The sequence below is a fragment of the Rhinichthys klamathensis genome, unplaced genomic scaffold (genome assembly GCF_029890125.1).
Source record: "Rhinichthys klamathensis goyatoka isolate OS25496 unplaced genomic scaffold, OSU_Roscu_1.1 h1tg000180l_1, whole genome shotgun sequence".
Classification (NCBI taxonomy): domain Eukaryota; kingdom Metazoa; phylum Chordata; class Actinopteri; order Cypriniformes; family Leuciscidae; genus Rhinichthys; species Rhinichthys klamathensis.
This window is the reverse complement of record NW_026606708.1, coordinates 3,857,199-3,872,170: the sequence shown is the minus strand read 5'-3', so window position 1 is coordinate 3,872,170 and position 14,972 is coordinate 3,857,199. Positions and strand designations below refer to the sequence as shown.

Below are 14,972 nucleotides of genomic sequence, written 5' to 3'. Positions count from 1 at the left end.
TATGCAACTGGCTGTCAGAACAGCCCTTGTGCGTAACAGACATTACATAGGGTAGAATACACCCACTCTGCTCTACAAAGGCCACTTTGTTTCAGTCTAATGAAACCCTCAAGAATCTTAATGATAGCTGTGAGAATTGTGAGAATGAAATTAACCTTTAGATCGCAACAGAAAGGTAAATTTGTGATATTTTGGCCACAAAAACCCAAATATCAAATATCTTTGTGCTCTTAGAGGCAAACCTTACAGTTAAGGTTTGTACATGCACCCGAATACAAACATTCATACCACAGCTGGCACATAAAGCCAGTGGGTGTGTGGTCTCAGACTAGCACATAGTTGTTCATGTATCATGTGGCCGATAAATCTAACTAGCCATTTGCAGTTTTTAAGCTACTACTTTAAAGAAGATTTTTTTAAGCTTTAAAACTTAAGCACATAGCTTGACTGAGCAGAGGGCCATTGGGTTGACACCCAGTGAGATCATTTCCTCAGAGAGAGGGGAAGTTAGGCCAGTACCCGCATGACGTTGTCGAGGGTGAAGCCAGAATTCTTGGTGCCCAGCTGTTCTAGAAGCTTCTCCAACAGTTCCAGTCTGCTCAGCGCCAGTCTAGCGGGTACACTGCTCTGCATGGGCTTGACAAGCTCCAAAGGAACCATCTGCAGAGCTCTCACCTCTTTAAATGAAGCCATTTCCTGCAAACACAACAACATTGAAGTTACAGAACACAAACTCTTTCTTACGTATTTATAAATCCTCAAAAAGGTATTGCAATCAAAGCCAGTCTGCTTAGTGTAAAAAATGAGTACACACACATATATATACTGTTTTTTTTATAAAACATTTTTTATTCTATTTTTTATTTCTGGAGGTCATTTTACTGCTTGAGGTTAACAGTGTCTCTGTTGCTGCTTAAAATTAATATTCTGGAGAGGAAAGTGTATCATCTTGCATCAAACTGTATCATGAACAAGATGTCAATGGATGAATCAAACTTTCCCAAGACTTGTTGTCATGATTCTGCCATCATGTTCTTGATTTTCCTAGTCTTGTGGCAGGATCATGTCAGAACCATGTTTTGTGTACAAGCGCATGGCCTGTTGTTTGGGCCATGTGGTTGTGTTGTCTCGTAACGTAACCCCGCCCCCTTGTTATCCTCGTCTTGTCATTATTGTCTAGTCAGTTTCACCTGTTCTTGTCATTAGTGTCTCCCTATTTAATCCCCTTGTGTTTGCTGTCCTGTGTCGGTACATTGTCAACTAATGCGTGTAACTCTTTGTGAGTACTTTGTCTGAATCTCAATCTCAGCTGTTTGTTTCTTTTGTTCTAGTCTTCAGTCATTATCTAGTCTTTATTTATTATCTAGTCTTTGTCTTGTTGCCTCTAGTCTTGTTTTGCCCCCTTGTGGGTTTTGTTTTCTGATTTGTCTTTAATAAATTGTGTGTAGAGCATTGAGTCTGCTTTTGGGTTTGTTTATCTGCACCCTCATGACACTTGTGAGATTTTCTGGACAACTTTTTTTTTTGACAAATCATACAGTATAGGAAAATTGCTCACAGTTAATATTAACTGCCCCTCTGACTTGCCTAATCTGGATTACAGAATCAGACACAAGAGGAATATGTGAACTCCATTGTCTTTATTCCCATTGGTGATCACATTACTTAATAATTTCAGATTTATTTAGTTTGTATAATGTTACACTCTTCTAAACTTTGTCACATAGTCAAGCACACCCACATGGAATGCTTGGAATGTCCGAAGTACAATGAAGTTTTTCTAAATCCTGACAGAGACATAACCTGTTCATCAACAACCAAAACAAATCAGAGTCAGTAAGTGATGGAACACTAAACACTAAACACATGGTTCCTTTCATTGCCAGACAACTTGAGGGACCAGTACTTTTACGTGGTTTAGGTTACAGCATGATTTTCGAAAGACGACAATTAAATGATGTGACCAAAGATTTATTTTGTCTTTTTTTGTTTAAGAGAGAGATAATTAATTGTGGTCATGAGAACACAAAAAAAGAAATAATCATGCTTGGCCAAATCAGAAGAAACCAACAATCCTCTGAAAAGTAATTTCCAAACAAGAAATATTTTGTCACTTAAACACTGTTTTATTTTAATGCTAAATGGATTGCTTATTTTATTTTAATGAACAACAAAAAGGTAAAACATCTTCAGTTTCACAAGAAAACGAAATATCCCCCACCCTTATCAGATAGAACATAATGACTGTGACAAGATAAACTAGTTCAGGATTGCCTCACATGATCTATACCTGAACAACAAGTCGATCTACCTGGAAAGCATTCTGCAGCGCCAGCTTGTCATATCCATCTGTGTACAATTGTATCTGTTAACTGTTAGTGGCTAAATAATAATATGCTAATTACATTTACATGAACAGTGATAATGGAGATACAGCAGGTTTTGCATAATCGAGTGTCTATGTGTAGTATGCATAACAAATTGTGTAATTGACTACATGAAGGACTAAACAATTAGACTTAAGCATTACATTTAAAAAAAGACAAATACTTTTTTTATCAGACAAAATCGAAAATCTTTTAAAGTACATTAAAAACGATGAAACAATGAACCATAATTTACAACTTTTTGTAACTTTTTCCCATCCTAGAGAGCATTTTTTGGATGATAATTTTAGACATGCCACCCAATGCAATATTTCAATATTTTTGTTCCATTTTACACAAATACAATTTTAAATGCACAGCTATACCTGTTGTGGTAGAAAACCTGACTTAAGTTTACCTGGGGCGTCTCTAGTCGACACACAAGCGTCTACAGTTGACACTTAATGAATTAATGAGGCATTTATATATAGCGCTTTCATATGTACTACTGTACACCCAAAGCGCTTTACAATCATATCAGGGGTTCTCTCCTCAACCAACACCAGTGTGCAGCATCCACTTGGATGATGTGACGGCAGCCACAGAACAACGGCGCCAATGCGCTCACCACACACCAGCTATAGGTGGAGAGAAGAGAGAGTGATAGAGCCAATTGAGTGGATGGGGATTATTTGGAGGCCATGATTGGCAAGGGCCAATGGGTGGAATGTGGCCAGGGCACCGGGGTTACACCCCTACTCTTTTACGAGAAGTGCCATTGGATTTTTAATGACCACAGAGAGTCCGGGCCTCAGTTTAACGTCTCATCCGAAGGACGGTGCTCTAATATGTATACTCTAGCACTGTGTCTACAGTCGACAACTGAACTGGCTTCGAGTCAGACGTCTCGTCCCTTTTTACACTAGTACTCGGGAACAAGATCTCTAGTGTCCTATAACCTGCTGCGCAGCATTTACTAGACAGACTCCAGACAATGCCTTTCAATATCCTTTAAATCACGGCCGGAGGATCTCAGACCAATTTCAGAAAGAATCCCTCCAGCAAAAAGAATACAACAGATTTTATAGAATAGGAGCATGGCAAAGGTGACATGATTCATTACATCATTTCCCTACAATATGATTGGCTCTTCATATGTATAATCCAGCGAGCAAACCCTTCTGTTACTAGGCAGAAGCAAACTGGACTTCTTGATTACTCAAAATCATGAGTTTATAAATCTAGATATCTGCCTAGTTTCGTTTCTCCTTTTGTTATATTCGGAGATGATTCAGACACACACTGACTGACTTTGACCAAAGTGTTTGAAAACATTAAAAGCATATAATTGTTAATCCTGCAAGAAAAATTAATGTTAGATATGATTAATTAAAAAGTCCTTCACACTGTCAAATTTTGTACTATAGAATGAGGAAGACCGTAAAGCTAATAAACTTGGATGGAAAGCCATAAAACTATCTTTAAGAGTTTTTGAGACGTTTAGAGGCCAGACCTGTTTATACATAGCCTGGCTAACGTCAGACCACGTCTCAAATGACATTGAGACATGGTCTGGGAACCACATGTTCATTTTCTCGTATTTGAGGCGTGGTTTACGAATGCCCAGAGCCGTTTATTGGGTGCTACGAATGTTTATCAAATGCGCCTGTACGTAGCTCATAGCCAATCGTTTCAATTATACCAGATGACGTATGTAGAGCGAAAGAAATTAGACGAGGAAGAAGACGATGGGTCAGAGATTTATTTGCGTTCTAAACTACTTAGAACAATATCTAAGGCTGCATCGAAAGGTTACTTCGCGTCTGCTGCCATGTTTGATCCATAGGTATAAACAAACTGCTTCGGTGTGTCGCATAGACGTCGTCATCGTCTTGCTGCTCCCTCCCCGTTCTGTGATTGGTCCCCTCACTGAGGCGAAAATTTGGTCCATGGTATCCAGACTGCCTAGCAGCGTGAATAAAATCGCGCTGCGCAAAGGCAGTATGGGGAAACCCAGGCTAGTTTATACAATTTTATCAGATAAAAATGGTAGATTGAAATGAGGAAATCTCACAGCAGGGTTACGGTAAAAGACAAGTTCTCCATTCGCGCTTAGAGAAAACCACAAATACATTTATTAAATTCCAGTTTACAGGTGAGTTCATTTTACAAGGCCACCAGTGCATGACATTCCTTCAGACAGTATCCACTCCTACTCATCAATGAAGATTCTCAGTAAGTAGACATTTTTCCAGTGGAATTTTACCTTTCAACACCCATTGACCTGAATAGCTGCAGGAGTCACTTCCCTACAGAATACAGATAAAGCATTTCAAAAGTCTGTACTGACCCGTATGAAGGTGACAGCAAGTGTTCTGAGTCTCAGGGTTGAGTCTCCGGTCCTAAAGAGCAGATTATTCCAAGTCTGTTCCACACAGTGACTGATCTCAGATTTGCCAAGCTGATGGTTGGGAATAAACTCACTCAGAATCATTCGAAGCAGATTCATAGATGTAAGAAATACCTAAAATGCGACACAAACAGACAGTTGTTACTTTACATACTAATTCACATGCAGGGTTTATTTTCAATATTGTCACATTTCATATTATATTATGTAATTTATTTAATCAGGTTTCCTATTTATTTTAAAAACGTTTACTTCCCATGACAGAGTTTAAGAGATTCTAAACGTAAGCAACTCTGTGTACCCATTACAAATGACCATCTAGCCAAAGAAAATCTTGAATATTACATTTTGAAACATTGCATGTTTAATTTTAGAGCCACCTGGAACCATTTTCCCTCAGAATTTCAGTTAAGGTGTAAATACACACAGAAGCCGTGTGAGAAACCGCCTGAGACCTTTACAACAACACATGGTGCAGGGTAGCGTCAACAAGTCAGCTAAAGCACACAGTTAAATGCTGTGCTGTGTTAGTTTAACTAAATAACCACGGGGAGAGGGTCACTGGAATGTGTCCAAAAGCGGGCACTTGTTCAGACTCTCAGTACAACCATTTAAAACTGTTTAGAATGAAACCCTGAAAGGCCACGACTTTTACTGTGAGTGATTCATTCAAGGACTGACAGGAGGTAAAACACAGCTGTCACCTCAAAACCATAAACATGTATGTGCTTTGAGAATGCCCAAGGCCTAGGGAGTGAACTTTAATTGCATAATAAGATTATGGTTTTGTGACTATGGCATTTAAATGTTTTGTCCATGCATATTTATTAAAAACAGTTATAAAATCATCATTGTGTTCCTCATATTTTCATTTTGATTGCTATTTTGAATTTACCAGTTATGTAAAAAGTTATTTTTCTAAGAAGGCACATGAGTGATGACATATTTTCTTTAGTAGACTGTCTAAATGTTTTTCATTTTAATCAAGCCCTTCACTTGTATCAGAAAGGGTCAGATTGTAATTGTGTTCAATTTAAACAATTGTTATAGTTCCCAATAAAGTTACACACCAAGGGCTGGGTTTACACTGGCACAAAGAAATACGATCTTTTACTCACATCTACACGTGTAAACACAAAAATCCACAAGAGATTCGATTTTTTCGCATCCGATTTGAGCCACTTCCAAATGTGGTTTTAAATCAGATACATATCCGATATCTGGATAAACACGCATATCCGATTCCCCTTTGAATTCCAAACCACCACAAGGCGATGACGTTTATTCACAGATAGCTTTTTAAGATTATGAGGCAGAAGTGCCTGTCTGCGCTCGCTCACAGCTTTTTATTGAGGTGGGAACTTTATAATAATAATAATAATAATTAAAGCTGCTAGCAGCATTTAGCGGTGTTCAAGCAGTTAAGGCCTTTAAGGCCGTTAAGCACAAAAGCATCAAAAGACATTAAGTTTTATGTAGCAAGCATTTAAACATTGACATCATAGATGGAATAGACCATGTTTTAGCATGATTTACCATGATATACCAAATTTAGTGTGATTTTTCATGATCTACCATGTTCCAGTATGATTTACCATGAATCTAGCATGATTTACCACAGTTTACCATGATTTCCCATGTTATAGGATGATTTACCATGATATACCACATTCTAGAATGATTTACCAGGATTGTAGCATGATTTACCATGATTCATCACATTGCTAGCATGATTTGCCATGATCCACCATGTAATAGTATTTTTTACTATGATTTACCATGTTTCTATCGTGATTTACCATGATTTACCACATTGCTGCATTGATGTGAAGGGCCAATAAAAATGAAGTGATAAACTCTGACAAAAAATGATTGTGTTATAATAGTTAACATGGAAAAACTGGTTTGCTTTAGTGCTTTGATTTACTGTTGAAAATCAAGTGTGTCAAAATGAGAGTGAGACAATAAGTGGTCTTCTACTGCCCTCTGCTGGCCATTCTACTTATTAATAAAGTGTTTTCACAGGTGCTTTTACACTCATATGTAGACATTTGATCACACACACACACACACATACACACAAAGTCATTATATAAATATATTTTAATGGTCTATAAGCATTTAATGTCTTTGCAAGCTATTAATCAGATTATTCAGCATTTATTCAGAAACCTAGGACTACACACACACATTCTGTTGTAGATACAGATATTTGAACTATGTGATGGAAAAAAGAAATGTTTACTGCAATTGTCCTTCAGGATTCATATTTCTCAATGTACTACAATAGTCAGTTTACCATGGTTTGTCTTAGTTTACCTTGATGTTACCTTGTTGTGACCGAATGTTACACAATAATTTATCATGATATACCACATTCTAGAATGATTCAGCAGGATTGTAGCATGATTTACTATGATTTACCACGTTGTTAGCAATTATGTGAAGCTTCAGAACAGTAAAGTGAATTGAAAGACAAAATATGATTGTGTTATTATAGTAATTGTCACATAAGGTTATTTTTTAGTGTCTGAATATATGAATGCAAAAGCACATGTGAAAAGACTATTAATAAGTATAATGTCCAGCAGAGGGTAGTAGAAGACCACTTATTGCTATAGTACCACTTTTATTTTGAACTACTTGGTTTAATCAGTATCAGGGTTTCCGCGGGGTCATAAAAAGTCATAAAAACGTCCGGCTTTTCCATACAAGGTCATAAATTACATTTAGCCACATCTTAAATTGATATGCTCATTCATTCATTATCGCGATATAATGTTTTCTCTATAAAACGATATCAAGAGTTCGATAAATGTTAGATCATGTTTATGCGCCAAAAGCGGAACGAAACTCATTTGAACCGCGCGCGCCTCACGGAGCGTTTATCCGCTCGGCTCAAAGTCCAAACGGCAGCGTAGCGCGATCAAGCTCACTAGAGCAGACGCGTTCTTTTACTGTCTATGGTTAACTTTGATCAGTCTCGATCACGAGATCCAGTGAGAAGCACTTGAATTCAGCGAAGAACACAAATGTCTCAGTGATTTAAACCAGTTTAAAGGCAGATGAAACAGCGCTGACGAACAGGAGAAACACTGTGCGCAACTATACAGTCAGAAAGCTTTTCCATCTACACATTTACATCCTTTACCATGGTTTTACTGTAACGTTAGCCTAGTAATATTAACTGCACCATGAAATGTGGGATACATATTGAATTGTATTATATTATTAATGTAGACAATGTATTAAAGGACTAATGGAATATAATTACAGTATTTATGTATTTAGGCTATAGCCTACTGTTTTTCATACATTTCATAAAGATACGTGCCATCAAAGCCAGGCAACACAAACCTGTTTCAAGACTTGAAACAATATCCCCCATTAGCACATGCAGAAACTAAGAAATTAATTTTGAAATAAAGATATTATTTTTGTTAAGGAAAAAATACAAATGTTTGAATGTTCTACCTCAGATTTGTGAAATGTTCACCTGTTTGGCAAGTGTTTGTCATGATATGTTTTGACAATAAAGAGTAGTTTAAAACCACAATTAACGCTCTGGTTTCTACAACTTTCAGTTAGGAACAAAAATCTGCCTTCAAAGTTCAAAGAAATAAAGAATTGACATTTATCGTCATAATTATCGATATTGACTGATATTATCGTGATAAGTGTTGTGTTGTTCCTGTGTTATTGATACTTAGGAAAAGGGAGCCTTCAGTTTGTTACTCTTAAGAAAATGGAACCTTTAAATAATTAAACTTATTACTTTTAATGAAAGTCAATAAAAAAAGACTTTTGAAAGGAAGTTATTTTTCGTAATTCGAGTAGGTCATAAATTTAAATAATATTGGTCATAAAAAGGTCTTAAAAGGTCTTAAATTTGACTGACTAAACCCTGCAGAAACCCTGAGTATTGTGCACTAAAGCAAACCAGTCTTTCAATGTGAATACCATTATGCATGCTTACACACACACACAAACACACAATTGTGGGTTATGATATTGTGAAAATCTCTTTTTGTGGTCCTTAAGCATTTCAGATATTTATTTGTGATGTAAAAATATTAAACTTTCTAATAAATCATTATTTAATATTATATTATAAGCATTTGTTTGTTAGCCATTGCTGAAAACTGGTTAAAAAAGATTAAAAATATCTAATGCTGTTGCTCCCTCTAGTGGACAACAGCGGTTTTACAGCCTACATAAACGGTTGAAATGAATGACAGGAAATTCGTTTTTTTTTTACTTATATCTCGGGAACAAGAAAGTGAAAAAATCTGAAACTCAGAACTTAGATAGGGTTAGAGGAGCCCTCTTGAACAAGACCATTCCCGTGTTGCTGAGTGATTGCTGTCGGGAGTAATGTCCGTTTAAATGCATATCTTTGTGGGCTTATATCTCGGGAATGCCCAGGCCAAATCGCACCAAACTCGAATCGAAGCTAGATGAGGACGAGCCCTTTCCAACAAGCTCTTCCACAAGGATCTAGATGGTCTGGATCAAGAGTTACAGCCGTTTCAAGTTGGGGTTCTCACAGATTAGCGATCCGCGGGGGGGCGCTCCCGAGCCCCGCGACGAAAGATTTGGATCAAGATCCCCGAGAGGACCTTACCATCAAAATTTCAGCGGGCAGAGACTTTCCGTTTTCGAGTTATGAGTGAATTCGTGCTTGGGGGGGCGTGGCCCAATGTTTTACTTTCGTTTTGAGGCTTCCTGTGACAATTAATTATAGAGGCAAATTTTGTCTGATTTGTCTGAAATTTTTCAATGCCGTACAGAGTGATATTACACATGTTCTTGACCTTTTTTAAAGAAGATCTGAGCATTCATTTAAGAGATCAGCATTTACAGCCAATACAGGCAATTTGCCATAGGAAATGTATGGTTTTAAAGCTTTTTGACAGTTATAGCGCCAACTATGGTCCGATCTCCATGAAACTTTGCATGCTTCTTCACCATGTTATGACACATATGCTCACCAATTATTGTTTAGTTCTGAGTTTTTATTTATGATTTATAGGCTTTTGTGTGTATTTGACACGCCCCTTTTCTAAATGACCCTGTTATAGCCATACGAAAAATGCAAAAGTTCAACTTTTTTTCAATGATTATTGATCTAGAGAGTCCAGAGAATTGTCCTAGACTGGTCTGGTTCCAATCGGGCAAAAATCCAGGGACTAGTTCGCAAAAGTAGGTTTTTAACATATTCGTGAATATTTAATGAACGATTTGATTGACAGCAATGGTTCTAGAGGGAAAGTTGTTCATCCTGAGGAGATCTATCAAATGATATGCATATTTTCGGGATGTGTGCAACACCACGTGATTACAGAGCCGTAAAACTCGTTAGCGCCAACTAGTGGCCAATTTCTTTCAAAACTCTTACAGACCTCTTGGGCCATGAGTCAAACATGTCCGTCGAGTTTCGTTCCGATTGGCCTCCGTTAACCTCGTGTAATAGGTGCTCAAATTCATTGGCCGATGGCGGCCATGTTTTTTGAGTTACGCCAATTTCCTCATACACATACATGGCACCTTGGACCAAGACACTGCATACCAATTTTTAAGTCAATCGGACTAACGGTCAGGTGGTCATAGCCCGATTTAGGTTTTTTGTGTGTTATAGCGCCACCTAGTGTTAGGTCGACGCGATTTTTTTACCGTGACCTCAGATTGAACTCATACACATGTGTTCCAAGATTGGTGAAGATATCTCATTTACTTCTCGAGTTATAGCCATATTAGTAAAATAGGCTCCTCCCACAACGATCATTTTACTCCCCCTAGCGACCGTGAATCGAAAATTCAACTTTTTTTCAATGATTATTGATATTCAGACTCCAGAGAACATGTATGCATTTGTCTGGTTTTGATCGGGCGAAAAACCAGGGACTAGTTCGCAAAAGTAGGTTTTTGACAAAATTCAAAATGGCGGAAAAATTTGCATACCGGAAATGAAATCGGAGATATACGTTTTGTTCTTCAGGCCTCCAGCTTTCCAATGATATAAGACACTTGAGTCTACGACATACGGTTTAGGAGTTATGAGCAGTTTCGCGCAATTGATTGCTGTAGCGCCACCTATAGGCCAATCGGGGTCATACTTTCTGAGGCTCTCCTCGATTTTTGTACTACCATCTGACAAAGTTTCAGAGCTCCAGCACTTACGGTTTGTTCTGCACGATGCGTTTTACGGCAGAAGAATAATAATAATAATAATAATAATAATAATAATAATAAAAATCAGTACAAATACAATAGGTTTTCAGCACTTCGTGCTTGAACACCTAATTTTATAAATAAAACAGCTTCACTACTGAAAGCTATTATATTTCTCAGCAATGAGGTAATAACTTCTCTGTAATTAAACCAAGCTTCACTATTAGATTCACGCTTCACTCGCACGCGCGCTATCTCTCTCTCTCTCTCTCTCTCTCTGGTTAATTCATTCATATATATATATATATATATATATATATATTACAGGGCTACTTTATTTCACTTCAGAATTCTAGATCTGAGCTGTAGATAAACAAAAATTATTTCCGGACTATATAGCTATCTGTTCCGTCCTATTTTGAGCTGCAAAACATTCATGAGTCGTGACTGTTATCTTGTCCACGCTGGCAAATAATCATGACCACCTGACATGAATTATAAATCATTTTAATAGCACGGCCATTCAAAACCTGGGTCTACCATGTGCATAGTAAAACGATCACCGAAAATAATTTTAGGCGGGAATTAATGTAAACACAGATATCGGATACCAGTCCTGTCTAAAGTGAATGTAAACAGGCCGCGGCGTACCAAAAAATCGGATCTGGTCAAAAGATCGGATCTGTGCATTAACTTGCAGTGTAAATGCAGCCAAATTCATACACACATTTAGCGATTTTATTTTGAGTGATCATTTTGGCCATAGTTAACAGAAATCACTATTAGAATTTAGAGTTTGTAAAAAATATAAACGATTAATTTTCAAAGTGAACACATTTTTCAGGAAGGTGCAGGTAACGATTGTCCAAGTTCCAATGGGAAAAAAGCAGACGATGCCTCTTATTAGCCTGTTTAACTAAGGAAATCCCATTCCTATAGCCACCATATTGAGCATTACAATTTAAGTAAATCTCCCATTCATTCTTCTACAAGTGTTCCATCTCCTCCCGCTCATACCCAAAGTTAGCAGAAAATCAGCTCTATCGCAGTTTACTCTTGGGAGAGACAAGCCAGGCTTTATACATTTGTTGCCTGTATCACTTCTACAGATAATCCACAATACTAGACAGAACACGACACCTGCTAAACAGTCACGACTATCAGTCATGCTGATGGTGCCGTTCTGTCTTTGGCCTGAAATGAGACTGAAAAGAAGGGAACATGAGAGAAATTAGAAAGAGAGGGTGAGAGAAAGAACGAGAGAAGGAGAGGCTGAGAAACAAAATAAGAGGGCGATAAAATCAGAGGAAAGGGTAAAATAAAGATAGGAGAGAGAGCTCTCATACAGATGACACTTTATCTGTGAGCGCTTTCTTGCAGAGGAACACAGCTGCTCTCATCATGCTCCGTAGTTCTGCTTTTGGGGTACCGGGTGGAACCTCCATCAGTTTCTTGTAGACTGTCAGCAAAGCATCCTCCCTGTAAGACCACGTCTTTGAATAGGACGCTGCCACCTTAGAAAGGCAGACAACGAAAGAAAAAAATGAGGATCACATTCCAGAAACAGTTCACAAATGGAAAACACCAGCTGGCTCTTTGACCTTTGTCGTATGGAGTTTGCCCAGTGCTGTGAGACTGTAAAAAACAGTAATAGATGGACATCTCAGTGTGATGTTAAATACTTCAAGGGATAATTCTCCCTGCCATAATTTACTTTATCTCATTTTATTCCAAACCAATTTGACTTAAGATTGAGAATTTGAATAGTACAATTTGCGAATGAATCATTTAGACCTGCTTTGGAAGAAAAAAAAAAACAGATAAAATCAACCAATTGGAACCTGTAAATGTTGTGTGTCTTACCAGACAGTCTCCATAGATCTCGATGGGCAGACTGGCCTCTCTCTGAGCTTTCTCTGTGAGCGGTTCTGGTTGTCCTGAGGACTCAGGGCTACGTGGGGAGCTTGTGTCAGTCAGAGGGGGCATCTCGTCGAGCTCACTGACTGGTTGATCACTCAACCTCTTCCTAAAAGCAGGTAAAGGCCTCTCATCATAAGGAAGGGAGCTGATCTGTGAAAACACACGAACATGCTCATTATGTTTCATATACAGTGGGGTCTTAAAGTCCCCATAGAAAATATTTATTGAATTCAGATATACAAAACAATACCAGCATTATTTGCTATTAAAGGGTTAGTTCACCCAAAAATGAAAATTAGCCCATGATTTACTCACCCTCAAGTCCTCCTAGGTGTACATGACATTCTTCTTTCAGACGAATACAATCAGAGTTATATTAAAAAATGTCCTGGCTCTTCCAAGCTTTATAATGGGAGTGAATGGCTGGAAAATAATTGAAGCCCGAAAAAGTGCATCCATCCATGATAAAAAGAATGCTCCACACAGCTCCAGGGGGTTAATAAAGGCCTTCTGAAGCGAAGCCATGGGTTTTTGTAAGAAAAATACCCATATTTATAACTTTATAATCTAAAATAACTAGCTTCCGCCAGACGACTGTACGCATACTACGCGCAAGTCGACTTGCGCCACAAGAGTAACCCGTGGCACAAGTATGATGTAGGAGTATCGTAAGCTTAGACGCCTCTCACGGTTTAAACAAATAGGGCTGTGCAAACTGAAGCTCCCCTTCTATTATATAGAAATCCTCCGACATTTCTCCAACACATATGGCTTCACAAAGCCTTTATTAATCCCCTGGAGCTGTATGGATTTTATAATGGATGGATGCCCTTTTTTGGGCTTCAAATTTTATCCAGCCATTCACTCTCATTCTAAAGCTTGTAGGAGACAAGACATTTTTTTAATATAACTCTGATTGTATTCATCTGAAAGAAGAATATCATGTACACCTAGGATGGCTTCAGGGTGAGTAAATCATGGGCTACTTTTCATTTTTGGGTGAACTAACCTTTTAAATCAGGAAAAATAATTGTCTCAGTGTTAAATACAGAATGAAATGCCAAAAATAACTAAAATGCTAAAAACATTTTTGTACTTTCTTTCATGATAAGCATAAATATAATACTTTTTCTGTGATGTAAAGACCTTGAGGGTTTACATTACACTTGAAAAACAGATGCAGCTGTCATCCCTTTACACAGCCGGTCACCGTTGTAAATGTAAATCCCATTATTTCCCATCACAAAGTGTGTTCTCATCTTACAAGTTATTTCAAAGCTAATTCACAGAATGACCTGCAGGAAAAAAAATTAAAGCAAAAGTGACTCTGTCCAGCTTGAGGTCATGCAGTGATAAAGGTGCACTAGCAAAAGGCTGTTCACACAGAACAAGTTTTTCCATTCCACTGCGCTACTTTTCCATTGTTATTCAATGTAAACACCTACTAGATGTGTCTTTAACCATTGCGTATTTTGCAGCGTTCTAAAAATGCGGTGCTCAAGTTAAAAGAAGTTCAACTTTTTAAAAAACGCGTCTCTAGACCTCGTTCCCCTGACCTCACGTTTTAACAGAAAAAACGTTTTAACGTTCTGTGTGAACCGGCCCTTAAGTCAGCTGACTTTACAAATAACCGCATAAACCCTTTATAATGTTTCTGAAAGAAGTCTCTTATGCTCACCAAGGCTGCATTTATTTGATCAAAAATACAGTAAAAAAACAGTAACTATTATTACATTTAAAATATCTGTATTCTGTTGTAATAAAATTTAAAATGTAATTAAATTTCTGAGATTGCAAAGCTGTCACATGATCCTTATTAGGTGCTCAATGAACATTTCTTATTTATCAATGTTCAGAACAGTTGTGCAGCTTAAGATGTTTGTGGAAACCTTGATAATTTATTTCAGAATTCTTTGATGAATAATACATTCAGCAAGAAATCTTTTGTAACATTATAAATGTCTGTATTGTCACTTTTCAATTTAATCAATTTAATGCATCCTTGCAAAACAAAAGAATTAATATCCAAAGACAAATTGTAGTTTTATGAGTGTCATTTTTTGGTTAAAATATTTCTTCCAGCCTTTTGTAAACACACCCAGATA

The 14,972-nt window shown here is 37.5% G+C and overlaps 1 protein-coding gene across 3 annotated transcripts in view; it reads right to left on the bottom strand.

The window, feature by feature from the left end:
- Positions 1-14,972, bottom strand: part of cep104 (centrosomal protein 104) — a 32,010-nt gene that overhangs the window by 8,477 nt on the left and 8,561 nt on the right. For all 3 annotated transcript variants that reach the window (XM_056261095.1, XM_056261097.1, XM_056261096.1), the window contains exons 10-13: positions 12,811-13,017; positions 12,294-12,461; positions 4,717-4,890; positions 520-696 (exon numbers count right to left, since the gene is read on the bottom strand). In XM_056261095.1, the coding sequence (XP_056117070.1) occupies positions 520-696; positions 4,717-4,890; positions 12,294-12,461; positions 12,811-13,017 (726 nt within the window). The remainder of the gene's footprint in view (positions 1-519; positions 697-4,716; positions 4,891-12,293; positions 12,462-12,810; positions 13,018-14,972) is intronic.